The sequence below is a fragment of the Lipotes vexillifer genome, unplaced genomic scaffold (genome assembly GCF_000442215.2).
Source record: "Lipotes vexillifer unplaced genomic scaffold, Lipotes_vexillifer_v1.1 scaffold837, whole genome shotgun sequence".
NCBI lineage: Eukaryota > Metazoa > Chordata > Mammalia > Artiodactyla > Lipotidae > Lipotes > Lipotes vexillifer.
In genome coordinates this window covers 959,552-986,749 of record NW_006775771.1, presented here as the reverse complement: position 1 = coordinate 986,749, position 27,198 = coordinate 959,552, and the positions used below count along the sequence as shown (strand labels likewise).

At 43.3% G+C, this 27,198-nt stretch overlaps 1 protein-coding gene across 1 annotated transcript in view; it reads right to left on the bottom strand.

Moving 5' to 3' along the window:
* The window catches only part of PPM1H (protein phosphatase, Mg2+/Mn2+ dependent 1H), a 261,969-nt gene that overhangs the window by 132,435 nt on the left and 102,336 nt on the right, over nt 1-27,198 (bottom strand). The window contains exon 3 of the mRNA XM_007450186.1: nt 7,692-8,036. Within this exon, the coding sequence (XP_007450248.1) occupies nt 7,692-8,036 (345 nt within the window). The remainder of the gene's footprint in view (nt 1-7,691; nt 8,037-27,198) is intronic.

Here is a 27,198-nt window from a genome sequence, read left to right as displayed (position 1 = left end):
GGGGGGGGGGGGGGGGGGGGGGGGGGGGCGCGGAAGTCTGAGGAACCATCGGGAGGGGTAAGAATGAGTGTACTATATATGGGATGTGATGGTTTAGAAGCAGGTGAAGAAAAATTCCAAAAAGGGGCTGAGTGAATGACAACATCAAGTGCTGCATACGGGTCAAGCACGAGGACCACCTCCAAAGACCACACTGAATTTTAAAAGTTTATTTACAATCTCTGTATAAATTAGCTTAAAGGGGCTGTCATGAGGATTAAATCAGAAGGCATAGATGAGGGGCTTCGGACACCAGCTAGATTCTCCCCACAGCCTGGATCCCATGACTGAGAGCAGAGACCTTTCTTGCTCAGTGCTAGATCCTCAACACCCATATTGGGCCAAGCAAAAGGTAACTTAATAAAGGTCTATTCAATGGGCAAATAAAGAAATGCATTATAAAACGCCTGGGTTTCCAATTACCTCCCCACCATTTTACCTCTGCCTTAACATGAGACATGTGTCCCACCGCTCATAAATGAAAAGCTTACAACGTGCATAAGCACTCACTGAGGTAATCATTAAGCAGGAACCCAGGCTTCCAATAACACGCAGTCAATTGACAGGAATGAATGAATGGTTCTTAGAACCCCAGCAGGGATGGCAGGAGGCTGGAGGGTGGCACAGGAGGAGGGACACACGTCAGCAGGGAAAGACCGTCACAAGAAAGTGACAGACGGGAAAGAAAACATGAAGACGTCAGAAGTTCCGTCTGTTGAACCTCCAAACAGTGCATCAAAACAGAACCAACAACCCTATTCACAAAGGAGTTTGCGGGCAGGTTTATGCAATTCTTTTGCGTTTAAATAAATAAAGTTGATATTATGATAGATACATATTTCATCAAATTAATATAGAAACTGGTATATAAAGCCCACACTCAATACTGACATTTTTAATACACTGGAAAGAACTGCTCTAGCTACAGAAACCATCCTTTCACATCCAGAATCACTATTTGTTTGAATACCTAAAGTCTGAATGAAAGGCAGTTTTGAGTAAAAATCCTTTAAGCACCCAACTGCTTACGGACTGGAGTGTGAATGATGCTTGACAGACTTAAACCATTGGTGCGATCCAGAAAGTAGAGTCCACGTGAAAGAGCCGCCCACGGCAAAGAATTCCTCTGGGACTCAGACAAACAAGTTTATTCTGCATCGTAGGTGCATTACTTATCATGGTTTACATCACCAGAAAATCTGATTATAAAATTATTTCATCCTTTAAAAAAGCATCAAGATAGAGTGTTTGACACTAACATTTTCTACTACAGCAGAGTTCACATTTGCCTTTCATTTAGGGGGAAACATTCCAGTTAGCCTCCCCAATGAATGCCTTGTTATGACATTAATAGCGTGAGTCAGTTTTTTTTTCTAATTGATTTCATCGTTTCTTTCTTTCATCTTTTCCTACCTTCCCTCTGCAGTTCCCCCAGCATAAGGAATGCAAATTTGGCAACATTTCCGTATAAACAGTGGACCAAAATCTAGCTATGTTTTATACAAGAAACTTTGCTAACATGCTCATGCTTTCATCACCTCCCGCCTCTGCGTGCTAATAGACATATGCGTGTGCGCTCAGACGCACACTTTAATTACATGTGTGCTCTCTGGGATCACAGTGAAAGGATTTGAAAGATGTGTTTCCACAGACTTCATCCGCCCTGTAGGATTCACTGACATGAAAATATGCTCTTTTATTTCTTCTTCTAAAACTGGGTGTAACTAGAACATATTCTAAAAATCATTGCTTCCCCCTCCCCTCCCTAGAAGCCAAAATAGCACATTTTTTTCCTACACCACCTACTCCTCTTTAAAAGATGTTTCACAAAATCTTAGTACTAAAAGGAACATTAAAGGACCATCTGGGTGGTCCTTTTACTACCAGATCAAACATGATAAATGAAGTCAATAAAGATATATTTACTGTTGAATTAACTACCTAATTTCTTCAAACTCTTAACTTTTCCAGTTAGCTTAAGCTTCTCACATTCTACATTTAAAAAAAAATTTTTAATGTATCCCTCAAGAAGTTTGGGTACTTTTTTCAAAAGATTAAGGAAATCATGAAAAACTGCCCACTGCTTGTGCTAAACAAAGACCGATTTGGAATATCTCCCCCATTTTAGCTGCCATGAACCTCAAGACATAAGTCTAGAATAAATTACCAGCAAAACACATGCACATGCTATCATTTCTTTTCAAGTATGATCTAAAAGGATCAACTTAAGTGACTCAGAAGATTCCATTAACAAGATATTGATTTATCTGTTCAACCAAGAGTCCCTCTCAAGGCTACTTTCTACCAAGCAGAACTGATTTATCCTGTGTTGCATCTGTCTAAATATTACATTTAAGCAAGGTTTATCTCTAAATCAAAGAATGGATCCAATTTTTTAGACTTGGGATTGTATTTTGCTCCTTTCTGTTGCAAGGAAGAATGAGAGCAGTGAAGGGAAAAAAGAATGTGTGTGAAAGGAGACTAATTCAGCAGGAAAGAACTGCAAGAAAGAAAATATATTTTTCGGGATCATTGTAATTTGGTTCGAAAGTCCCACAGATGATGCAGCTCCAGGATCATGCTTTGCTTCCTACCAATTTCAGGTCGCGAAAGGAAAGCAATATCAAACACCAGAAGGGAGCGAGTGTTGGGTGGTTTCAATAGGACCTGGCACCGCCCCCTAGATGGGTTAAAACATGGTTATGAGCACACTGCTAATAGCGTCAGTCACAAATAATAAGATTCTGCATGGTTTTAGTATCTGGGCCTGATTTCGGTTTATTCTGAGAAGCCAATCTGTCAGCCAGGCAGTGGGGAAGGGAAAAACCAGCACTGCCTAATATTGCCACCTGCTGGCTGTTGGTGGAATCACATGCTCATTCCTTCTCGGAAGAACTTCCTGTTATACTAAAAACAAAGACAAAACAAAAGCAAAAAAAACCTCTAGCTTAAATACAGACAGACCAACACGTCCACTTACCATTACTATTCTAATTTTCAAAACCATTAAAATTTATAAACTATAAATTACCTTTGCATTCGTCCTCCTTTTTCACCATCGTGTCACCATATGGTTTTTACTGACAAAGCCAAGCTGAGCAGTATTTCCAACCATTTACTCAGTGACAGTAAGATGTATGCTAGTTTTACAAGTTAAAATGTTGCCATTTTTCTCCCTTCATAACAATCAAACCTCCAAAACATTCTTCACTGTGGCGAGGAATCTACACCCACACTGAAAAGGAAATAGGACAGAATTTTGAGATCCTCCTGCCTGTGTCCATAACTCAATTCCTGTAGGTAAAAAGGTCATCACTGCTGACTTGCTTCTGATTCCTAGGAGGGCAAAGATCTCCTGCAACTATGCCAACAATGAAAGTGACTTCTTACATGACTCCCCTGTTTTTGGAGGGTATGGAAGTAGGAAGGAGACTGACATCAGGACTTAGAAGACATTTATCTTCTTTGTATCTGTCATCCTGAGCCAAGCAACCACCTCAACATAATAGGTGACAAAACTTAGCTGAAGAAGTAGGCATTGTTACAAAGTGTAGTTGGGAAGCAGAAATGCAGTCAGTCAGAAAGTTCCAGGGATCCTGGTCCTTTTGGAAGCGAGGGTTCATTTTCCACGGTAGACACAGGTGGAGCTGGCCACGCAGCCTTCACTCTGAAGGGAGATCCAAGATGAGATACAATAGGGGACCACAGGGCAGACCCACTCCTGCCAGCATGGATCAGAGGCCCGTGGTCAGAGGTCACCTTCTCACAAGCCACGTACCGTGCCAGGCAACACCAGGATCAAAGAGAAGAGGAAAAACAGTGCCTTCAAAGAGGCTTACAGTATTTGATGAAACTTACCATCTCCTCTTGTCCACAGCATTTTCCCCCCACTTCTGTTAGTCTTTATTTTTCGACGGGTACCTACTTTTTCCTAGAAATAGGTGCTATTTATTCTGGTCTGGTGTTTCTGAATCTTTCTATCCAATTTTCTCTTTCAGATAGATATGAACATTTCACTTAATGTCACTCAGAACATTAAAACAAATGAGATACTATCTATCTCTGTGTTTGTATAATGTGACGACAAATACCCCCAGATACAAAATCCAATGTTTTCCTTCTAGACCCCCATGGTGTCTAGAAGAATTCTGGTTATAAAATATAAGTAATTGAGGGCTTCCCTGGTGGCGCAGTGGTTGAGAGTCTGCCTGCCGATGCATGGGACACCGGTTCGTGCCCCGGTCCGGGAGGATCCCACATGCCGCAGAGCGGCTGGGCCCGTGAGCCATGGCCGCTGGGCCTGCGCGTCCGGAGCCTGTGCTCCGCAGCGGGAGAGGCCACAACAGTGAGAGGTCCGTGTACCGCAAAAAAAAAAAATAATAATATATATATATACATATATATATATATATAAGTAATTGAGAAGGGCACTGGTGGGAGGTGGGGAGAGAGGAATGACCTCTGATTCTACTTTGCTGAACTGTTATAAATAAGGTAAAACCCCAAACGAAAGGCAAGCTTTGCCTTTAAAGATATTGTAAGTTACATTCTGAATCTCAGGAGGGGTGGCTGCAAAGATGTCATCAGTGTGGCAAATTTGAGGCCTAGGTGCTGGGCATGGGGAAGTTTTAGGGATTGAAAGTGCAGGAGAAAGCAAGAGAGCCACAAAGCTGAAATGACTGAATCTTATTCAATATTGAGTTTTCCTATTACAGGGGATCAGAATGGCATAAAACCTACAATACCTAAAGAACACCTAGAAAGTTAGAAAGTAGCTGGCTGTTGTGAGGAAAAAAAATTAAGAATGGCCGGGAGATTCCAAACCTGCTCCCCTCGGAAAGGTCTAAGGAGGAACCACCAAGGTCAGGCCAACGGAATAAGGAAATCAGCTGTGTGTTGAGCATTTCAAACCAAAGTTTACCTTTAAATGCTGACTCTCAAAACCTAATAGCGAGAAATGGAGGAAAGAAAAAGTATTTTTTATGACTTGACAATGGCCTTCCATAGTATGCTGTGTAATTTCTCTGTTTTAAGTTCTGAAGCTCAACCCAAGCTATTTAATGGCTACGTCAGGCACTTTTCTGTGACGCTGGAGTAGATTTTTCCTGAAGTCCCTGATGAAGCAAAGAAGAAACTAGAGCATCTCTATAATTAGGGTAAACATATGATATCATCCAGACAGGGACACTTTTGAGAGTAAAAGGGGACAGTATTAATAACTATTCTGGGCCAAGAGGCATCAGCTGGCTCAGGCCCCAGCCGGGCAGGAGGTAGGGCCACACTGCCAAGAACCAGGAGAACCAAGGAATGATGAGTATTCTCACTTAATAAGTCCAAGCACACGGTGCAAAGCCCAGGTAGCAGGCACGCTGGGGGCTAGACAGACAATCTGGGAAAAACGTTAAGTGTGAAAAAGAAGCTATAGGATGGGGTGGATTAGAAAAGAACAGAATGGCTTAAGGCCCAAAATCCATATTATGGCACAGCAAGTCATCCACAGGCTGGTTACAGATGGCCTCTCCAAGTCACCTTACAGCATCCCTACCCTTGAAATCTGCATCTAACCATGGTGGACGTCAGCTTGCTGCCTTTGGCCCATCTGGGTTCTCTCCGTGATGTGGGTCTTCACACAAACGGTTGTCTCTGCCCAGAGCACTCTCCCAGCTCCCACGTTCTGTCTGCTTTCTTCCTACTCTCTGACAGCACTGCTTCTCCAGGGAACCCTACTTTATCTCTTTATCAGATTCCTACCTACTCTGCATTTCTTCTCTCGAGGCCCTTCCCATTAATATTTTATCTGGTTAATAATCTGTCTTTGCCTAATTTCTTCCATGCTCTTTTCCCAGTTAGGCCTGGCTTATAGTTAGTTCTCAACAAATATTTATGGATTGAATGAATTACACAGGAAAGTGAAGTGATCTTTTCACTGGCAACCAAGCGTCCAAGAAAAATTTCTGGTAATGAATCAGCTAGTGAAAAGTTATTAAAAATTTAAAAAACAAGAATGGGGCTCTTTACTAAGTATTTTTCTGAATGAGCCTCTCAAGTACAGTAGTTGCTAGGAACCCTGCACCATTAATGGGCAGAAACGGTCTGAGATCCGTGTGGAGGCTTGACTCAATGTGACATTGGCCTCTAGTGGATGAAGTGGAGAATACAGCAGTGCGAAGTAAAAGATACCTCATAGTACTAGCAATTACCAAAGGAAATAAAAAAGCCAAAATTTCTTCTGCTTCTTTCCCTTCTATCATGTAAGCTGACTTTTTCTCCCATTAGGGGCGTGGTCCACTGTCAAATTTTTACCTCAATTAAATATTTAGCTTTCTGAGCATCCATGTTTAGAAACAGCTATTCACATCAGAGCTTCCATGATAGAGAGAGATTTTTATACCAAGCCCAAGGAGGAGTCAATTTTACCACCTTGATTCCTTTTTTTCCTAAATAATCTTTTCTTGCCTCCTGGTGTTTTTCTTGGGATTGAAGGCTACCAGATACTCCTGACATGGAGGTGTATTTTAAACCACCTGCTACTCAAAGGGTAAACATGTGACAAGGAGAGAAACGCTGGAACCAAAGAAGAAATGAGTTAAAGTGAGGAGAGACTGCAAATTAGAGGCATGAGTATATGAACAATTTTTTGCCTTGTAAACAAATCAGATGACGCTGTTTAATATTATTTACTTTTTTCCTCTCGTTAGCACTCAACCTGACATCGTGAGATCCTGGAATGTGCACGGGGTGTACATTCAATTCTGCAGAGATGCTTCTAGCTGCTCCTGCTCTACCTAAGAGCTTGTCATCACTTTTTAATCTCCAGGTTTTAAGGACACTACTGCTCACTCACCTTACTCTAGTCCTTATAACATCTTTACCTATCTCCTACTGTATCTGTATGCAGGATGCTGCTCAGGAGGGCAAATCTTTGGAACCCAAATTGTTGCCTCAGTGTAAAGTGAGCTCAAGGGGGTGGCACAGAAGAGACCTTCTATGTGCATTCTCACCGGGCAGAGGGACAAGCAGGGGACACCGGGAGGGCAGCTTAGTGTGTTCTCAGGAGGGAGGCCGAATCCCTTGATCAGACATATTCAAATTTAAATGTACAAACAAATCCATGTTCCCAAGTAAAACAAAGAATTCTTGGATACTGGCTCCTATTTGCTTTAAGCAGTGGGAACCACACTGCCAATCATGGGAAAACAGCTGTTCTCAGATTAGATCTGTACAGCAAGCGTACTTCCGAGCACTTTACTAAAAGCTCCATTTCCCCCAAACACCTGGAATTCGTGCACATACATGTAAAACAGATGGCAACCGAGCTCACAGTTTCAATTAGGTTCAATCCTACCAGCTGGCATCCACAAGAGTTGGCAGAAAGAGAAGCAATATGCATCCATTTAATAAGCCTATCACCCCATGCACTATCCGTCTTCCATCTTCTTTCACACCTTTGCCAGCACTGGACGCTGGAACTCTCTCGCTGCCCACTTCTTTTGAGAATGGAAGCCCTGCTGTAAAAGAAGAAGACGGAGGGGACCATGCAGCAAGTGCACAGGTCGGAGACATGCCCTTCCAGGGAACTGTCTAAGAGACAAGTACGTGGCTTAAGTGGCCACCCGGGCCTCTGCCGCCCTAGAGGCTTCAGTGATACCTACCATTTCCTTGAACGCACTTTCAAGAGCCCCGATGACGAGGCACTCGTGCGGGATCTTCTTCTCGGTGAAAAAGCGCGTGGGCGGGGCGCTGGGGGAGCCGGGGGCGCCCACCCCTCCGCGGAGCGAGGCCGCGCGGGTCAGAGTCCGGCTGTTCGCGGGTGTGTGGTCGGGCTCCTCGCCCAGGCAGGTGGGCGGCAGCACGGCCGAGTTCTTCAGGATCTCCACAATGTCCTGCAGCTGCTCCGTGACGTGGTGCTGCAGCAGGCGGGATGCCACCACAGCAGCCCCGGACCCCGCGTGACCGTCAAACAGCGACCAGTAGTGGCAGGAAACGCCTTCTGATTCCTGCGGGAGGAGGGCGACAAGGAAGAGTGAGAAACGCAGTGGCCACTGCCCCAGGGTGAGGGCGCGACACCTCCAGGGCTCGGCGCGTCCATCTGGCTGTCTGTCTGCAAACAACGGGGGTCAAAACCGAGCAAAACACTTAGGGAAGGGTCCCCAGATTCATCGCTGATGTTACCACCACCCCAGGGAGAAAGTGGTCCCTGCCCGGCCACCCAGGGCAGGAGTCCAAGTCACCACCCGCTCAGTTGGGGTGAGATCTACTTTAATTTGATGTGCAGAAGTGAGAGGTAAAACTCCAAGCAAACAGGTAGGTCTTTACAGTTTTAACAGCTAAACCCCTCACTTCCCTTCTGCTGCAACCCCCAAGCAGGTTTGACCTGGAGTCTTTGGAAGAAGTTAGGTCTTCTTTACAGATTCTTCAAGGGGAGATAAATAGACCCATTTTCACCTCATAGGGCTTTTACACTCTCAGATAATTGTCCCATGTGCTATGTCTACCTCCTGAATTTGCGGAACATGTTTTTCCCTTGAACACCCAGTCTAGCCCACCCTTCACAAGATGCAGTCAATTCAAATCTCCTCTTCATGTGTCTTCCAGCTGTCACTCAGCATCTTGGCTTCCTCTTCCTACCCTAAAGCCACGTGCAGCCCATGTTCCCTCATCTACCACAGATCTTATACCTGCTGGTTGATTCTGAGACTATTTCAAGATGAACACTTTAAAAAACCATGTTTGAATCACATATGCCTAAGATCTTAGCTATAGGGGGGGGGGGAAAAGGCAGCTCAATTATGGTGTAGCTAGAGGGATAAGATATTAAATACTGAGATTAAATAGGTAAGGTGCATATAACATCCACTACTGACAACTAGGCTTATCTAGCCTGCAGCAATAAATGTTGAATTCTACTTTTTTTAGTTGAAGCCATTATATAAAGTTCTTTTGGTCTATCTTACTTTTTTAATTGAAGGTATTTGACCTATAACATTGTATAAATTTAAGGTGTACAACATGCTTATTTGATACATTTATATATTGTGATATAGTTGCCATCATAGCAATAGCTAGCATCTCTGTAACTGTGTTTTTTTGTGGTTAGAATAATTAAGATCTAATCTCCTATCAAGTTTGATTATTATAATACAATACTGTTGTCTACGTTACGTTCACTGTACTGTACATTATATCTCTAGGACTTTTTTACCACTCCTTGCAAGTTCGTACTTTTACCCAACATCTCTCCTTATCCCCGCCACCCTCCAGTCCCTGGTAACCACCATTTTGGTCCATCTTAGATGCTGGAAGATACTGTGTACTTAGGGTGACATAGGCCATTACTCTATTTGTGCCCTTTAAAACTTTGTTTTTACTCAATTCTGTGCTAGATGCTTAGAGATAAAATAGTCTCTTTTTTTGTTTTTTGTCAACAAATATTTACTGAGCACTCTTTCTGTGACAGGCACAAAAGTAGGCCTGTAGTGGGGATGAAAGACTAGATGAAAGATATAGAGACAGGGTCTGATTTTAAGAATCCAGTGGAGGAGACAGACACTGATCAAATAATCACACAAGTAAATGTAAGATCATAATTCTGGTGAGGGGACAAAGTGCTGTGAGGCCAGCCTGCAAAGGGGCATATTGGAGGCTTCCTGAGCACATGAGGACCAGGCTGAGGACCACTGGAAATTCACAAGATAAAGAGGGGAAAGGAGGGAACACCAGGCAGCAGCAATAGCAGCTGCAAAGGCTCCGTGGTAGAAGGTGTGTGATGGTCAAGAGGAGACTGGACCATGGCCATGTGGCTGAATAGGGGACAGAGGCAGGAAAGGAGGGAGATGACATGAGACTGGAGAAGGAGGTGGGAGTTGGACCACTCAGTCCTTCCAGGACACATGAAGGATCTTGGCTTTAGCTTTAGAGTAACAGAAAGCCGTTGATTGAAGTGGGAGTTAGAAAACAGATTTGTATTTTTAAAAGATCTGTATTTTTAAAAGATCATTTGTATTTTTATTTGTATTTTTAAAAGATCATTCAAGCTAAAGGTGAGAAGATGGCGGTGGGAAGACACAGAGTTCGCGTCCCCCCACAACTGCCGGATGCTGGTGGGGGACCTCAATGCCCAAGGAGATGGGAAGAACCCCAAACTGAACCGGTAGGACATGGGGGGACTGAAGGGGGAGGAGAAGTGGAGGCTGGACAGGACCGGTGCCCCTGAGGTGTGTCTGAGGGTGGGGATGGGCTCTGGGAACCCTCCAGTGCCTGGAGGGACCCTCAGGGGCTTGAATCAGGGCGGAACAGGCCCAGCGTTTCCCCTGCCCAACTGGCTGGGGAAGTTTGCCCAGCTCTCAGGCCAGGTCCTATGCCCTCAGAAGTCCCCTCTGGACCGGGTTGATCCTGGGGGCATAGCAGAGAGGCCGGGAGAGAACAGGAGAGGCAGGCGGAGGGGCCCTCTGGGACCCAAGGAGCAGGAGAGGAGCAGAGGACGTCTGCCCCACCCACTTGGGCCCAGGGAACCTGCTGAGCTCCTAGGCTGGTCCCCCGCCCTCCAAAGCCCCCTCCAGGCCACGTAGGCCCTGGGGGCATAAGAGGGAGGCCAGGAAGACCAGGAGAGGTAGGTGGGAGGGGACCTCTGGGACCGGAGGAGCAGGAGAGGAGGGCGTTGGCCCAGCCCACTCGAGCCCAGGAAGCCTGCTGGGCTCCCGGGTGAGGTCCCCTGCCCTGTGAGACCAGAGGCAGCAGGCAAGCCTGGGCCCCTTCTGTTGAGGCTAAGCCCCACCCCCTACAGTTCCCAGGGCCTTTTCCAGCCCTGTGGGTCCTAAGCATAGGCCCCGCCCACAACCCAAATCTCTCCCTTGCTTAGGCCCCGCCCTCCACATCCAAGGTCTTTTCCACCTCATTTTTTTTTTCCTCCTCCTCTTTTTTACTACTGTGGTTCTGTTTTACCTTCCGGTTGTTATTTCATCTACATTTTTATTTTTATATTTTTTCTAACATATCTGTTAGTTTCCTCATCTAATTTTATTTTTTACTTTGTTATTGTTCTCCTTTTTTTTTTTCTTTTTTGCCACCCTGTGCAGCTTGCAGCATCTTGGTTCATGAGCCGGGGTTTGGGCCAAAGCTCCTGCGGTGGGAGCTCTAAGTCTGAACCACTGGACTAACAGAGAACTTAAGACCCCAGGGAATATTCGTCAGAGTGAGGTCTCCCAGAGGTCCTCATCTCAGCACCAGGACCCAGCTCTAACCAACAGCCTACAAACTCCAGTGTTGGAAGCCTCAGGCCCAACAACCAGTAAGATAGGAACACAATCCCACTCATTAAAAAATGGAAAGAAAAAAAAAGAGAGAGACAGCAAAAAAATATGTCACAGTTGAAGGAACAAGGTAAAAACCTATAAGACCAAATAAATGAAGAGGAAGTATTCAATCTACCTGAAAAAGAATTCAGAGTAATGATAGTAAAGATGATCCAGAATCTTGGAAATAGAATGGAGGCACAGATTGAGAAAATAAATGTTTAACAAAGATCTAGAAGAACTAAAGAACAAACAAACAGAGATGAACCACACAATAACCGAAATGAAAAACACACTAGAAGCAATCAATAACAGAATAACTGGGGCAGAAGAACGAATAAGTGACCTGGCAGACAAAATGGTGGAAATAACTGCCGAGGAGCAGTTATAAAGAAAAAAGAATGAAAAGAATTGAAGACAATCTCAGAGACCTCTGGGACAACACTAAATGCACCAACATTCGAATTATAGGGGCCCCAGAAGAAGAAGAGAAAAAGAAAGGGTCTGAGAATCTGCTGTAGAGAAAAATTTCAACGTAAATTAAAAAAAAAGAAAAAGAAAGGGTCTGAGAAAATATTTGAACAGATTACAGTGGAAAACTTCCCTAACATGGCAAAAGAAATAGTCACCCAAGTCCAGGAAGCACAGACAGTCCCATACAGCATAAAACACACCAAGACACATATTAATCAAACTAACAAAAATTAAATTCAAAGAAAAAATATTAAAAGCAGCAAGGGAAAAACAAAAAATAACATAGAAAGGAATCCCCATAAGGTTATAAGCTGATTTTTCAGCAGAAACTCTGCAGACCAGAAGGGAGTGGCAGGATATACTTAAAATGATGAAAGAGAAAAACCTACACCCAAGATTACTCTGCCCAGCAAGGATCGCATTCAGATTTGATGGAGAAATCAAAAGCTTTTCAGACAAGCAAAAGCTAAGAAAATTCAGCACCACCAAACCAGATTTACAATAACTGCTAAAGAAACTTCTCTAGGCGGGGAACACAAGAGAAGAAAAAGACCCACAAAAACAAACCCAAAACAATTAAGAAAATGGTAATACGAACATACATATCGATAATAACCTTGAATGTAAATGGATGAAATGCCCCAACCAAAAGACACAGACTGGCTGAATGGACACAAAAACAAGACCCATATATATGCCGTCTACAAGAAACCCACTTCAGACCTAGGGACACATGCAGACTGAAAGTGAAGGGATGGAAAAAGATATTCCACGCAAATGGAAATCAAAAGAAAGCTGGAGTAGCAATACTTGTATCAGATAAAATAGACTTTAAAATAAAGACTGTTACAAGAGATAAGAAAGGACACTACACAGTGATCAAGGGATCAATCCAAGAAGAAGATATAACAATTACAAATGTTTATGCACCCAACATAGGAGCACCTCAACACATAAAGCAAATGCTAACAACCATGAAAGGGGGAATCAACAGTAACACAATAATAGTAGGGGACATTAACACCCCACTTACACCAATGGACAGATCATCCAGACAGAAAATAAACAAGGTAACACAAGCTTTAAATGACACAATAGACCAGACAGATTTAATTGATATTTATAGAACATTCCACCCAAAAGTGGCAGAGTACACTTTCTTCTCAAGCGCACATGGAGCATTCTCCAGGATAGACCACATCTTGGGTCACAAATCAAGCCTCAGAAAATTTGAGAAAATTGAAATCATATCCAGCATCTTTTCTGACCACAACGCTATGAGACTGGAAATCAATAATAGGAAAAAAACTGTAAAAACCACAAATACATGGAGCCTAAACAGTGCACTACTAAATAACCAAGAGATCACTGAAGAAATCAAAGAAGAAATAAAAAATACATAGAAACAAATGACAACGAAAACTCAATGACCTAAAACCTGTGGGATGCAGCAAAAGCAGTTCTAAGATGGAAGCTATAGCAATTCAATCTCACCTCAAGAAACAAGAAAAATCTCAAAGAAACAATCTAACACTACACCTAAAGCAACTAGAGAAACAGAAGAAAACCCAAAGTTAGAAGGAAAGAAATCATAAAGATCAGAGCAGAAATAAATGAAATAGAAATGAAGAAAACAATAGCAAAGATCAATAATACTAAAATCTAGTTCTTTGAGAAAATAAACAAAATTGACAAACTCTTATCCAGACTCATCAAGAAAAAAAGGGAGAGGACATAAACCAATAAATGAAATGAAAAAGGAGAAATCAGAACTGACACCACAGAAATACAAAGGGTTATAAGACTACTACAGAAAACTATATGCCAATAAAATGGACAACCACGAACAAATGGACAAATTCTTTGAAAGGTACAGTTTTCCAAGACGGAACTAGGAAGAATTAGAAAATATAAACAGACCTATCATAAGAAACGAAATTGAAACTGTAAGTAAAAATCTTGCAACAAGCAAAACTCCAGGACCAGATGGCTTCACAGGCTAATTCTAACAAACATTTAGAGAAGAGCTAACACCGATCCTTCTCAAACTCTTCCAAAAAAGTGCAGAGGGAGGAACACTCCCAAATTCATTCTACGAAGCCACCACCACCCTGATACCAAAACCAGACAAAGATATCACAAAAAAAAGAAAATTACAGACCAATATCACTTATGAACATAGATGCCAAAATCCTGAATAAAATACTTGCAAACAGAATCCAACAACATACTAAAAGGATCATACACCATGATCAAGTCGGATTTATCCCAGGGATGCAAAGACTCTTCAATATACACAAATCAATCAATGTGATATACCATATTAACAAATTAAGGAATAAAAACCATATGATCATCTCAATAGATGCAGGAAAAGCTTCTGACAAAATTCAACACCCACTTATGATAAAAACTCTCCAGAAAGTGGGCTTAGAGAAAACGTACCTCAACATAATAAATACCATATATGACAAACCCACAACAAGCATCATTCTCAATGGTGAACAACTGAAAGCATTTCCACTAAGATCAGGAACAAGACAAGGATATCTACTCTCCCCACTCTTATTCAACATAGTTTTGGAAGTCCTAGCCATGGCAATCAGAGAAGAAAAAGAAACAAAAGGGATACAAATTGGAAAAGAAGTAAAACTGTCACTGTTTGTAGATGACATGATACTATAGATAGAAAATCGTACTAAAGGCCATATATGACAAACCCACAACAAGCATCATTCTCAATGGTGAAAACTGAAGGCATTTCCACTAAGATCAGGAACAAGACAAGGATCCCCACTCTTGCCACTCATATTCAACATAGTTCTGGAAGTCCTAGCCACAGCAATCAGAGAAGAAAAAGAAATAAAAGGAATACAAATTGGAACAGAAGAAGTAAAACTGTCACTGTTTGCAGATGACATGATACTATACACAGAAAATCCTAAAGATGCCACCAAAAAACTACTAGAACTAATCAATGAATTTGGTAAGGTCGCAGGATACAAAATTAATGCACAGAAATCTCTGGCACTCCTATACACTAACAAGGAAAAGTGAGAAAGAGAAATTAAGGAAACAATCCCATTTGCCATCGCAACAGAAAGAATAAAAGAATAAACCTATCTAATAAACCTATCTAAGGAGGCGAAAGACCTGTACTCAGAAAACTATAAAACACTGATGAAAGAAATCAAAGATGACACAAACAGACGGAGAAATATACCATGCTCTTTGACTGGAAGAATCAATATTGTGAAAATGACTACACTACCCAAAGCAATCTACAGATTCAACGCAATCCCTATCAAACTACCAATGGCATTCTTCACAGAATTAGAACAAAAATTTTACAATTCGTATGGAAACACAAAAGACCTCAAATAGCCGAAGCAATCTTGAGGAAGAAAAATGGAGCTGGACAAATCAGGCTCCCCAACTTCAAACTATATTACAAAGCTACAGTAATCAAGACACTATGGTAGTGGCAGAAAAACAGAAATATAGATCAATGGTACAGGATAGAAAGCCCAGAGATAAACCCACGCACATATGGTCACCTAATTTATGACAACGGAGGAAGGAACATACAATGGAGAAAGACAGCCTCTTCAATAAACGGTGCTGGGAAAACTGGACAGCTACATGTAAAAGAATGAAATTAGGACACTACCCAACACCATACACAAATATAAACTCAAAATGGATTAAAGACCTAAATGTAAGACAGGACACTATAAAACTCTTAGGGAAAAACACTCTTTGACATAAACCACAGCAAGATCTTTACTGACCCATCTCCTAGAGTAATGGAAATAAAAACAAAAATAAACAAATGGGACCTAACTAACTTTAAAGCTTTTTGCACAGCAAAGGAAACCACAAACAAGGCGAAAAGACAACCCTCAGAATGGGAGAAAATATTTGCAAATGGAGCTACTGACAAAGGGTTGATCTCCAAAATATACAAACAGCTCATGGAGCTCAATACCAAAAAAACAAACAATTCAATTAAAAAATGGGCAGAAGACCTAAACAGACATTTCACCAGAGAAGACATACAGATGGCCAAAGGCACATGAAAAGATGCTCAACATCACCAATTATCAGATAAATGCAAATCAAAACTACAATGAAAATGGTCAGAATGGCCATTATCAAAAAATGTATAAACAATAAATGCTGGAAAGGGTGTGCTGAAAAGGGAACCCTCCTGCACTGTTGGTGGGAATGTAAATTGATACAACCACTACAGAGAACAGTATGGAGGTTCCTTAAAAAACTAAAAATAGAAATACCATTTGACCCAGCAATCCCACTACTGGGCATATACCCTGAGAAAATCATAATTCAAAAAGAGCCAGAATGGCCATCATCAAAAAATCTACAAACAAGAAATGCTGGAGAGGGTGTGGAGAAAAGAGAACCCTCTTGCACTGTTGGTAGGAATGTAAATTGAGACAGCCACTACGGAGAACGGTATGGAGGTTCCTTAAAAAACTAAAAATAGAACTACCATACGACCCAGCAATCCCACCACTGGGCATATACCCTGAGAAAACCATAACTGAAAAAGAGTCATGTACCACAATGTTCCTTGCAGCTCTATTTATAATAGCCAGGACATGGAAGCAACCTAAGTGTCCGTCAACAGATGAATGGATAAAGAAGATGTGGCACATATATACAATGGAATATTGCTCAACCACAAAAGGAAACGAAACTGAGTTATTTGTAGTGAGGTGGATGGACCCAGAGTCTGTCATACAGAGTGAAGTTAAGTCAGAAAGAGGAAAACAAATACCGTATGCTAACAGTTATGTATGCAATCTAAAAAAAAAAAAAAAAAAAATGGTTCTGAAGAACCTAGGGGCAGGAGAGGAATAAAGACACAGGCGTAGAGAATGGACTTGAGGACACAGGGAGGGGGAAAAGTAAGCTGGGACGAAGTGAGAGAGTGGCATGGACATATACACACTACCAGCTGCATAGCACAGGGAAATCAGCTCGGTGCTTTGTGACCAGCTAGAGGGGTGGGATGGGGAGGGTGGGAGGGAGACGCAAGAGAGAGGGGATATGGGGATATATGTATGCATATGGCTGATTCACTTTGTTGCACAACAGAAGCTAACACAGTACTGTGAAGCAATTATACTCCAATAAAGATTAAAAAAAAAAAAAAAGGTCATTCAAGCTACGCTGCGAGGATTAGGACGGAACAAAGGGTGAAAGTGAGGATGTCAGTTAGGAGGTAAATACCACCCTAATAAGACACTCAATCAAATCCAGGCAGGAAGAAACACTTATGGATGACTAAAAGCACCATAAAGAGAAGGAACGAGCACATTATCTCAGAGGAAAGTTAAGTGGAAAAAACAATGATCGAAGGATTAGAAGATCTGGACTCAAATGGCATCTTCAATACCAATCAGCTGAGTCGGAGACAGAACAAGGAGAGGAAGGCAGTCCAGGCCCTGGACCCTGTCTGGGTCACTCTAGAGCTGGACGTCCCTGTTGCTTAACACATGGTTTCCTAGGAACTAAAAGGCAGGTGATAGCTACCTTATGGCAGAGGTACTGGGAAGGTTAAGTGGTAATTTATGCCTAGTCAGTAGGTAAGTAACACATTTGGAGCAACTGGGCGTGCGTGTGTGTGTGTGTGTGTGTGCGTGCGTGTACGTTGCTGTGTGCGCGTGCGTGCGTGTGTGCATGTGTGTATGCGTGCACGTGTGCGTGAGTGTGTGTACGTGTACGCGTGTGCGCATGTGTGTGCATGTGCGGCGTTGGGGGTGCTGCTATCATTACCATTACAATATGATCTCAGGTTAAGTTATTTTCTGGGCTTCAGTTCTTCACCAAAGTGGCGGGGGTGAGGGAACTTCTTTAGAAGACTCTGATTCCTCTGCTAATCCTGCAAGTTCAAGGTTTAAGAAGGATAGACCAGTGTGGGCTGGGGAAGTGGGGGAGAGGTGGACCTTGAAGACAGGACAAGTAGAATCTGGACGGATTGAGAGGTGATACGGCAGCCCAGGAGAGGGAAGCACCAGGAGGCTCAGGTGATGGGGCTGATTCTGACAGATGCTCATCCAGGGTCTATCCTCCTTCCTCCTCGCTACTGATTCTGTTTGGGACAGCAACATATCCACCAAAAATACATCCCAGACTCCCTCGCAGCTCTGTGTGGTCACATAGCCTCACTCTGGCCAATAAGCTGCAAGAAGCGTCCTGGGTGGACACTTCCAGGAAACGTACAGATTTCTTGACAAAAAGGACAAATCAATGGGCCTGGTCTTTTGCCCTTTATCCTTCCCCCTTTCTTCCAGCCTGGGTCACAGTACTGACTCCTGGAGGTAGCATAACCCTCTTGCCAAAAAGGCTGAAAGCTGCAGCCCAGGGTGTGGGGCAGGAGGTCAGCAGGAGCCTGGGCCCTTGAGGTCTGGCTTGGGATGCTGCACAGGCCCTGGACAAGCTGTCGTATGGGCTTCATGACATTTCGATGAGCCACTGTTGTGAGATTCTGTAACAAGAGCTGGGCACGTGCAGAAGCATGGGTACATAGTATCCTGGGACTTGTGGCATATGTGGCAGTAAGAAGGAGCCCACATAAGTGAGGCACAAGCACAGAAAAGAATCTGAAGTAGGTAGAAGTGGATATCCACTGGGAATAAACCTGAACCCCCAGGAAAATGTTCTTAATTCAGGGCATCTGTGGATAGAATTCACATGAATCCATCTTTCTTTCCACAGACCTCTGAAATTTGTCATTTCCCCATATTGTGAATGTAAGGCAACACTGCACAGCGGTATTAGCAGTATCTGTGACTCGGTCACCAATAGAAATAGCATTGCCCGTCTGCCCATTTTGAATTATCATTTATGCTCATCACTACTTTGCAAGGATTGCCAACCCCACTGCTAGCTCCTGTTACTTGCTGCATTAGTAAAGTACATATTGCCATATTACATGCCCACAAATAGGGAAAAGTGGCAAAAGGAAAGGATTCCTTGCTCATCACATCCAATTCCCCAAAGGGCCCAAGGCCCTATGCACACAGTCCTTCTATACCTGATTAAATTAAAACCCAGCAAACACCTTTGAGGAAGCTGCAGCAGGGGCAGGTGAGGGGTGGGATAGCAGCAGTCATGTCAGTGTCTGGGCACAGATTCTGTGACACCAAACTTTATCATGTTTCCAGAGTCATGATTTGAATCCAAGAAGATCAAGCCCCATGAAATAACGAGCCACACTGCCATGGAATACTACATTTAAAAATAAAGCAACTCTGTAATTTTTCTGACAAGTAATCCAACCATTTCCTTCAACAACGCAGAGCATTCTGCAGCTACCGAAACCACCACCAGCTGACAAAATATCTGGGGAATTTTTAAACAGTCACGAGGCAGCTTGGTTGAGGGACTTCTGACGTGGGGCTCAGAAGGGCTCAACATTCTCCTTTTGAGAACATCTCTGCACAGTGCTATAAAGTCTGGTACAGCAAATTTTAAAAATGCAATTAATCATTTTCACAGCTAAAACTTGTAAGACATAATTTTTTCCACAAAGAAAGTTTCTTTCCACAAATCAAGTATAGGCTGAAAAAGTCCAGCACAGGTTGATGCAGGGGCCAAGCCCAGACCCATTAAAAGCAGTGTCTCTGAAGGTGGCGCCCCACCTTTCATCTTCTTTAACGCTTCCCAGGTGGTTCTAAAGAGCAGTCACAGTTGAGAACCCCTGGTCTAATGGAAAGGGGGCTGCTAAGCCATCAGGAGACCTACATTCTAGTCCCAAATCTGCCATGGGTTCACTGTATGACCTTGGATGAGTCACTTACATTTCCCTAAACTGATCAGACCAGTGGTATCCAAATTGTGTTCCTTAATTCTAAATAGGTACCTTAGGAAAGAGGAAGGTTAGTGGCTGTTGAAGTGATGAGTCCCCATGACTATTATTCCAACCAGAGCAGCACAGTTTCATCAGTTATGAACATCAAGGTTTTGCAAAAGATTTTGGATAAAAGAATTCGACAGTTTAAAATAAAATTCTGAAAGCCTTTGAACTAGATAAAACCAAGCCCATCAAGAGATTTCAAAATCTTCACTGTCCTCCTATGGCAGGAACTTCAAGTGAGCGATATACTACGTGGGGAAATAACGACAAAGCCGTCTCTCACCACACATCAGATGCCAGCTCAGCTATTAGAGTCTAAAAGACCACAAGACACAGACACAGCCAGTTACGGGCCTAGAGCACCCTTCCCATCATTTGACAGGCGATATTCTAAATGCTTTACAAATATTCGCTCATTTAATCCTTACTACAATCCTATGAATAACCACCCTATGAGGTGTGGTTACTATCCCCATTTTACAGGAGGAAAATGAGGGACGGAGAGGGTAACCACTCCAGGTTACCAACTCTTAAGCGATGCAGCTGGGATCAGAGTCCACGCTCTAACGCCCCCACACTCCGCCCAGCCCTGGAGGGAAAGCTTGCCCTGATGGACACCTGGCTCACGGATCCACTCCTATACTCTGGAACCTGAGTTTTTCAAAAAACACAAAATCTGATCACTGCCTTTTACCAGCCTAACAACCTGCCCTGCAGGCTGACTCCAGGCTATGAGCCTGGGTTTGCAGGCTCTGATTCTCTCTCCACATTCCATCTCTTACCCCAAATCCCACCCATGCAAAATTACAATGCTTGCAGCTCACAGCAAACCACGACTACCCCTCCCCGTCCGCCTCCCCCCCCCACCTGTCTTTTATTTTATTTTGTTTGTTTGTTTGTTTTTTTGCAGTACGCGGGCCTCTCACTGTTGTGGCCTCTCCCGTTGCGGAGCACAGCCTCCGGATGCGCAGGCTCAGCGACCGTGGCTCACGGGCCCAGCCGCTCCGTGGCATGTGGGATCTTCCCGGAGCGGGGCACAAACCCGTGTCCCCTGCATCGGCAGGCAGACTCTCAACCACTGCGCCACCAGGGAAGCCCTACTGTTTTTTTGTTTGTTTGTTTTTCCACCTGTCTTTAATCACCTTAACTGTCACCTCCTCCTGGAAGCTCCCACTGCCCCCTGTACCCACCGTGACTGCAGCATTCATCATATTGTCTGTGACTGTCCATGTGCTTGGGCAATGGTGGATTGAAAGAAAGAATATTCTGCGAAAAGGGAGCAACTAATAGGCAACGTAGGTGAAAAGAGAAATATATATACATGGAGGCCCGTGTGGACAGTGACCTGATTAAGGCCGACCTTGAGGGCTAGGTTCAGGTCAGGGTGAGGTTCTGGAGTCCAGCAAGGCAGACCAGGAGCCCCAGTTTGCTGCCTTGGGGCATGAGGAGTAATGAGATGCCTCCGACCCTGAAAGTGCTGAGAGCCGGGCTGAGGGAGCACTGATGCCAACGCGTTCTGCAGGTGCACCGCGAAAAGGAAGCACCAGAATTTAAGGGGCTCACAGAGGTCTGTCCTGAGGCAAAGAGGGCCTCGGTCAGGGTAGTACCACTGGGCCAGGAGAGAGGCCTTCATGAGACATCTCAAGGAAAAATATGAGGTTGGAGTGAGCTATAAGGTGTTTGAAATGGGACCGAGACATTAACAGAGAATTCAGATCAACTTTTGAAAGTATCATGATCAAACAGGACGTGCCATACATTTATTCTGAAACGGATACGAGGACCCGATTCTCCCTCACCCTCTTCTTTACTCGAAACAGTGCCATCACCTGCTTTCAGATAAGAGTGCATGGTTTGAGGCCTAAAGTCAGATCTGAGAAACTTGAGAGGAATGAACACCTCCTCAATGCCACACCAGCATCAAGGGACTACACTGACGTCAGGGGTCTGAGCTGGGAGTAAGGCAGCTGGGGTTGGAGCTGGGAATCTACCAGAGAGGACTGAAAAATCCCAAGTTACACGAACACAGTGCTTTTAAAGCACTGCAAATCTGCAATTTCATTGCAAATACACCTGTATTCCATCATGGCATAGAACCTTCAATCCCCCCCTACTGCTCTTACAAGTCCTCTTCCGTCTTGCAGATGCTCACATGGGCTCACGGGCTCTGCATGATCTAGCTGCTGCTCCTCTCTTGCTCCCTGTCAGTGGTCGGGGATGCTCTCGTCCTCTCTCTTCTAACTCTGCCTCACCTGTACGACTGTAAGTGTCATGTTTTCCTTCTGCCTTCATCTTTGGCCCTCTGCTTGGAGAACCGCGTATCCTTCAGTTTTCAGTGGAAGCATCACCTCCCCACCAAGCCTGCCTGGACCACCTCAGCCCCTGTACATTCCCTACAACAGTGTTTATCCCACTGGTGTGGAATTGCCGGACGTGTCTGTATTGGCCTACTCGGACACTCACGTCTGTCTCATTCACTATGGTATTCCAGGGCGTTCCTGGTATAGAACTACTCAGTAACTACTAAAAGCTCAATAACTACTAAATATACAAAGAAAGGAAGGGGGAAAATGTATTTTTCATTCGTATTTATTTTTTCAAAGCAATATAGCAGTTTAAGAAATAAGAATTTTGGGACTTCCCTGGTGGCGCAGTGGTTAAGAATCCGCCTGCCAGTGCAGGGGACACGGGTTCGAGCCCTGGTCCGGGAAGATCCCACATGCCGCAGAGAAACTAAGCCCGTGTGCCACAACTACTGAGCCTGCGCTCTAGAGCCCGTGAGCCACAACTACTGAGCCTGCGCTCTGGAGCCTACGAGCCACAACTACTGAGCCCACGTGCCACAACTACTGAAGCCCGTGCGCCTAGAGCCTGTGCTCTGCAACAAGAGAAGCCACCCAATGAGGAGCCCGGGAACCTCAACGAAGAGTAGCCCCCGCTGGCCGCAACTAGAGAAGAGCCCGTGCACAGCAACAAAGACCCAAGGCAGCCAAAAATAAATAAATAAATAAATATTAAAAAAAAAAAAGTTTTCCAGTTGCATTCTAAGTTATTTCCTTTACGAAAAAAAAAAAAATAAGATAGCCTTCTACGTAATTTATAATACATACACATTCCCACCCCTTTTCAGGAATACATCTGCAATAAGACTAAGGAGTATTCCAGAAGGTAACAAATTGGTAGTTTAAAGTTCATAGTTTCTCTTTTACGATTTCACTAAAGTAGGCTCAATGTTATATCCTCCTTTCTCTAAAGTTCTAGAAACTGCTTTTTAATCATATTGCTTATTTTCTTTTTCCCATTTTCATGATCATATATAATGCCAGAACTTAGTAAGTTTTAACTGGGAAGGGTTCCTTGGGCCTTTCAAGAAGATTGCACCAAGTAGAAATGTATCCACCGAACAACAAGCTAAAATAAGTTCGAAGGCAAGCAGCTTGTGTCCATGCAGCTTCAGTTGTAATTCCGGCACAGCTAAGCAAGGACGTCGAAAAGCCATCGCCTCGGTTTTAGCCCTATTGAAAAAGGAGCCACATCACATGCCCCTCAGCTCTGGGGGACCCGCAGGCAAAACAGCCTTCGTGAGCCATGCAGGAGACAATGAGGCAGCCCCTCTTCCAGCATACTGACAAAGAAGGGGAGATTCTAGAGAAAACCTCAAATGTTCCCTGTGGAGCCCGACAGAAGTGTTGAGATGTAAGGTAGGAAACACAAAGAATACCAAAGAATGAGGTTTGACGCACTGGTACCAGCTCAAAGAAACCAGGCTTTGCATCTCATACCCACTACACAAGCGCTCACAGTTTGCAAGCCCGCTTCACCGCTCTCCCTTCCAGATGAGCACTTTCCACAAGAGAGCACACAAAGTCGAGGGGGAGCTTAAAACGCTCAGTTAGAATTAGAAATTCTTTCATATGGTTTCACTTAATTTGGAAGAAGAAAATTAACCTTAGCTAGTATTTCTCATACAGGCTGACACTGGCGCCCTCGCGGGGTTAAGTCTCCAGGACATGATGGAGCATTGGTGCCCTGGCGCTTCTATTAGTTCTGGCTTATTGCGACCTATTCCTGGGTACATGTGCTCCCAACAGAGTGGTCTTGCACATTATTTCATGAAGTTTTTAACTCAATTATCCCTCACAAAAAAGAGCACAGGTTTCTAAGAATCCCTGCAAAGAAACTGCTGATAGAAAACATGAGCAAAAAAGAACATGTCACACCTGGCACTTCCCACTCCAAGCAACGACAACTAGTCATATCTGACAAATAATAATAACCATTCTAGCCAAAAGTATCTGATGTGCTCAAGGAGACAGTTGAAATATGGAATTATACTTGCTATTGTTAATGACGAATTGTGCCTTGAGATATAAGCTAATGGAAACAAGAAGTCTCTGCTCTTAGCAAGACAGTAAATGGGTTACTGCATGAAAAACACACAGAACAATGGCTGGCATATAATCAACACCATGTAACTGTTAGCTGTTATATTTTAAAATATTGCCTTTTCATCTTTATTGTCTTGATATTGTATTTTAAATCCTTAACATGTTTTTATAATTGTTAAATATATACTAGATGGATGTTCAGTAGTATGGCTATATATCAATAAATGAACACATATATTAAGGGTATACACTCAAAAAAACTGTCTTTAACTGATGGCTTGGAGATGGCTACTCTAGAAACAGCTGTCTTACCGGAAAAAGTGGTGTCATCCTCCTGGTTGCCTTCCCTGAAGACACGGGTTCACTGCTAATTTTACCCTCAACTTCCACTCCCTGTCCCAACCCACCAGGTATTCAGATGACCTGAGGACGGCATGAAAGGAGTATCACAAATGTGGAAATCCCACTTTGAGTTAAATCCTTTGGTCAATTTTACAAAAGGCTCAGTATGAACACGGTATGCACTTGCCTGCCTCCTTTCTTGCCCAAGAAGAGGGATTACTTATTTTCCATTGGGGAAACAGAGAGCGGACATAGTCCTCTGATCCCCACTATAAGCTACTATATGACTTGATTTCCACCAAGTTCCTGGCCAGGCTTCAAGGTATCACAGCAAGGATGACGATGCAGAATTAGAGTATCTGTTTTTAGGCATTTCATCCACAGAGCTTTCAACCACCAGTTCATGTGATCTCACAGCAACACAGTATGAGGCAGAAGAATAAATTAGCTGATGATGAAGCTGAGATGTGGAGAAACTTCACGACAAGTCCTTCCTTGGGCCCACATTCTACTGCTGTCCACTTGGAATCATGCCCATACCGCATAGTTAGTTTGTTTGTCCTTAACATACTTCTCTTTCTGACTAGATTATTCCAATATTTTGCTCCCTAATGAGAAAGACCTCTTATTCTCATACACATAAAAGAGCACTGCTTCCTTCTCAGGATCTGATAATACCAAACACAGATTTCTTTGGTTCGATTCTTCCACTTCATGAGACAATAAGATGTAGGATAAGTATGTTTGGTTTTTGTTTTTAAATGGCAATTTAGTTCCATATGTAAAAACACTATTAAATAAAAATTTCTGAGAGACGGGAAGTATAAAGTTGGCTAAAGATCGTTTTGGCTAAGTTGTGTTATGGTTTATTCTAGACTCAAAAATTAGCTCGGGAATGTTCTCAAACTATTATCCTATACCTCAAAAGCTTCTCCTTAAATTAGTTTACAGTAGAAACACAAGTAATGCGAAATAATATTGAAATGCAGCTGCAAACTCCACTGTTAGAATAACAACAGATAATATTAATTGAGCATTTACTACATGCCAAACACTATTCTAAGCATTTTTCATATTTTTAAAAATTAATTTATTTATTTATTTTGGCTGCATTGGGTCTTCGTTGCTGTGCGCAGGCTTTCTCTAGTTGCAGCGAGCGGGGGCTACTTTCTGTTGCGGTGCGCGGGCTTCTCATTGCAGTGGCTTCTCTTGTTGCAGAGCACAGGCTCTTGGCACGCAGGCTTCAGCAGTTGTGGCTCGTGGGCTCTAGAGCGCAGGCTCAGTAGTTGTGGTGCACAGGTTTAGTTGCTCCACGTCATGTGGGATCTTCCCGGACCAGGGCTCAAACCCATGTCCCCTGCATTGGCAGGCGGATTCTTAACCACTGCGCCACCAGGGAAGTCCCACTTTTCATATTTTTAACTCATTTAATTCTAATAATCTTATGAAGTAGGAACTATTACCCCCAATTAGCAGATGAGGAAACTGAGGCATCGAGAGGTCATCTAACTTTCACAAGGTAACGTCTACTGAGTGGCAGAGCTGGGATTCAAACTCAAGGCACTCATTATTGTTCAATCAGAAGGCTTTTTCTACTTGCCATGGTTTCAGGCAAACAATGGTCTTCAATAATTTAGCAAGAAAAAAATGGCCTGTAAGGACAGTAAGATGATGAACAATTTCATTTCCATTGTGTTCTTCACCTGAATCAGTCAGAGCTGTTATCCAGTTTCTGAGTCGACAGGGGAGACTGCTAAATAACTCCTAATTCAAAACAGAAATCCTAATGGAAATGAGAAAAATTTTAGCATCAAATTATATTGAAATTATACATCTCAACATTGGGAGCTGTTCTTCCTTCATTTCATACTTTTCCAAGGAGATTTTCCTGCCATATTTCCCAGCTGCTAAAGGATAAAGAGGCAGCATGTTACCAGTGTGTATAGGCTCGGAGGCCAGACTGCCTGGGTTGAACCCAAGCTCCACACTTTCCAGTTCTGTGCCTCGGTTTCCTCATTGGTAGAATAAAGATAAGAATAGTGCATACTCATGTATTATGAGGTTAAAGGAATTAATATTGGCAAAGCATTAAGATCAGTGCTGTGTCTGGCACATGAATGCCGAATATTGGGTTTTAAAAAAATAAGAAAAAGAAAAGAAAATCTCAAGAGCTTATTGCTCTTGCCAATGTTCTTCCCACCCAAAGCTCTGGGGAAATCACATTACAAGTGAAACAAGGAGAAATTTCCATCTCAGCACCATTTATTTTCCTTTAGCCTTAAGATTTGCCACAGTGGGAAAATCTACTGAGGAACCAAGTTTGAGTTGCATTCTCAGCAACTACATACATCTTGGTCAAACCTGGTCTTCAGAGTGAATCAACACCCACTGAGGAGGGAACTGTAAAGTTATTCTAACTGACATCAGCCTGAACAATTCCTAGTTGTAAAGTCATTCTTCTTAATCACTGGCAAGAGTTCTAATCCCTGGAACCAAGAGATAAGAGTTTTGAGAGAAACTACTGCACGCCTGCTTCAAAAAATCTAAGTAGATAAATGCAAAGGTTATGTACATGCTCAGAACAAAGACCTCAGTTGAGAGGGAAAATTTGGAGTAATAAACGCAATGAGAGAAATAAAAGGACGCTCCTATTGTTTTCTACAGCTGACATCGCTGCAGGAAGCAGACAGCCAAACGTGGCCAAATGCCCCAGAAGGGATGCCACTATGGAACCACGGGAAACCTTCATTTAATGTTCTGGCGGTTGGTGGGGGCGGGG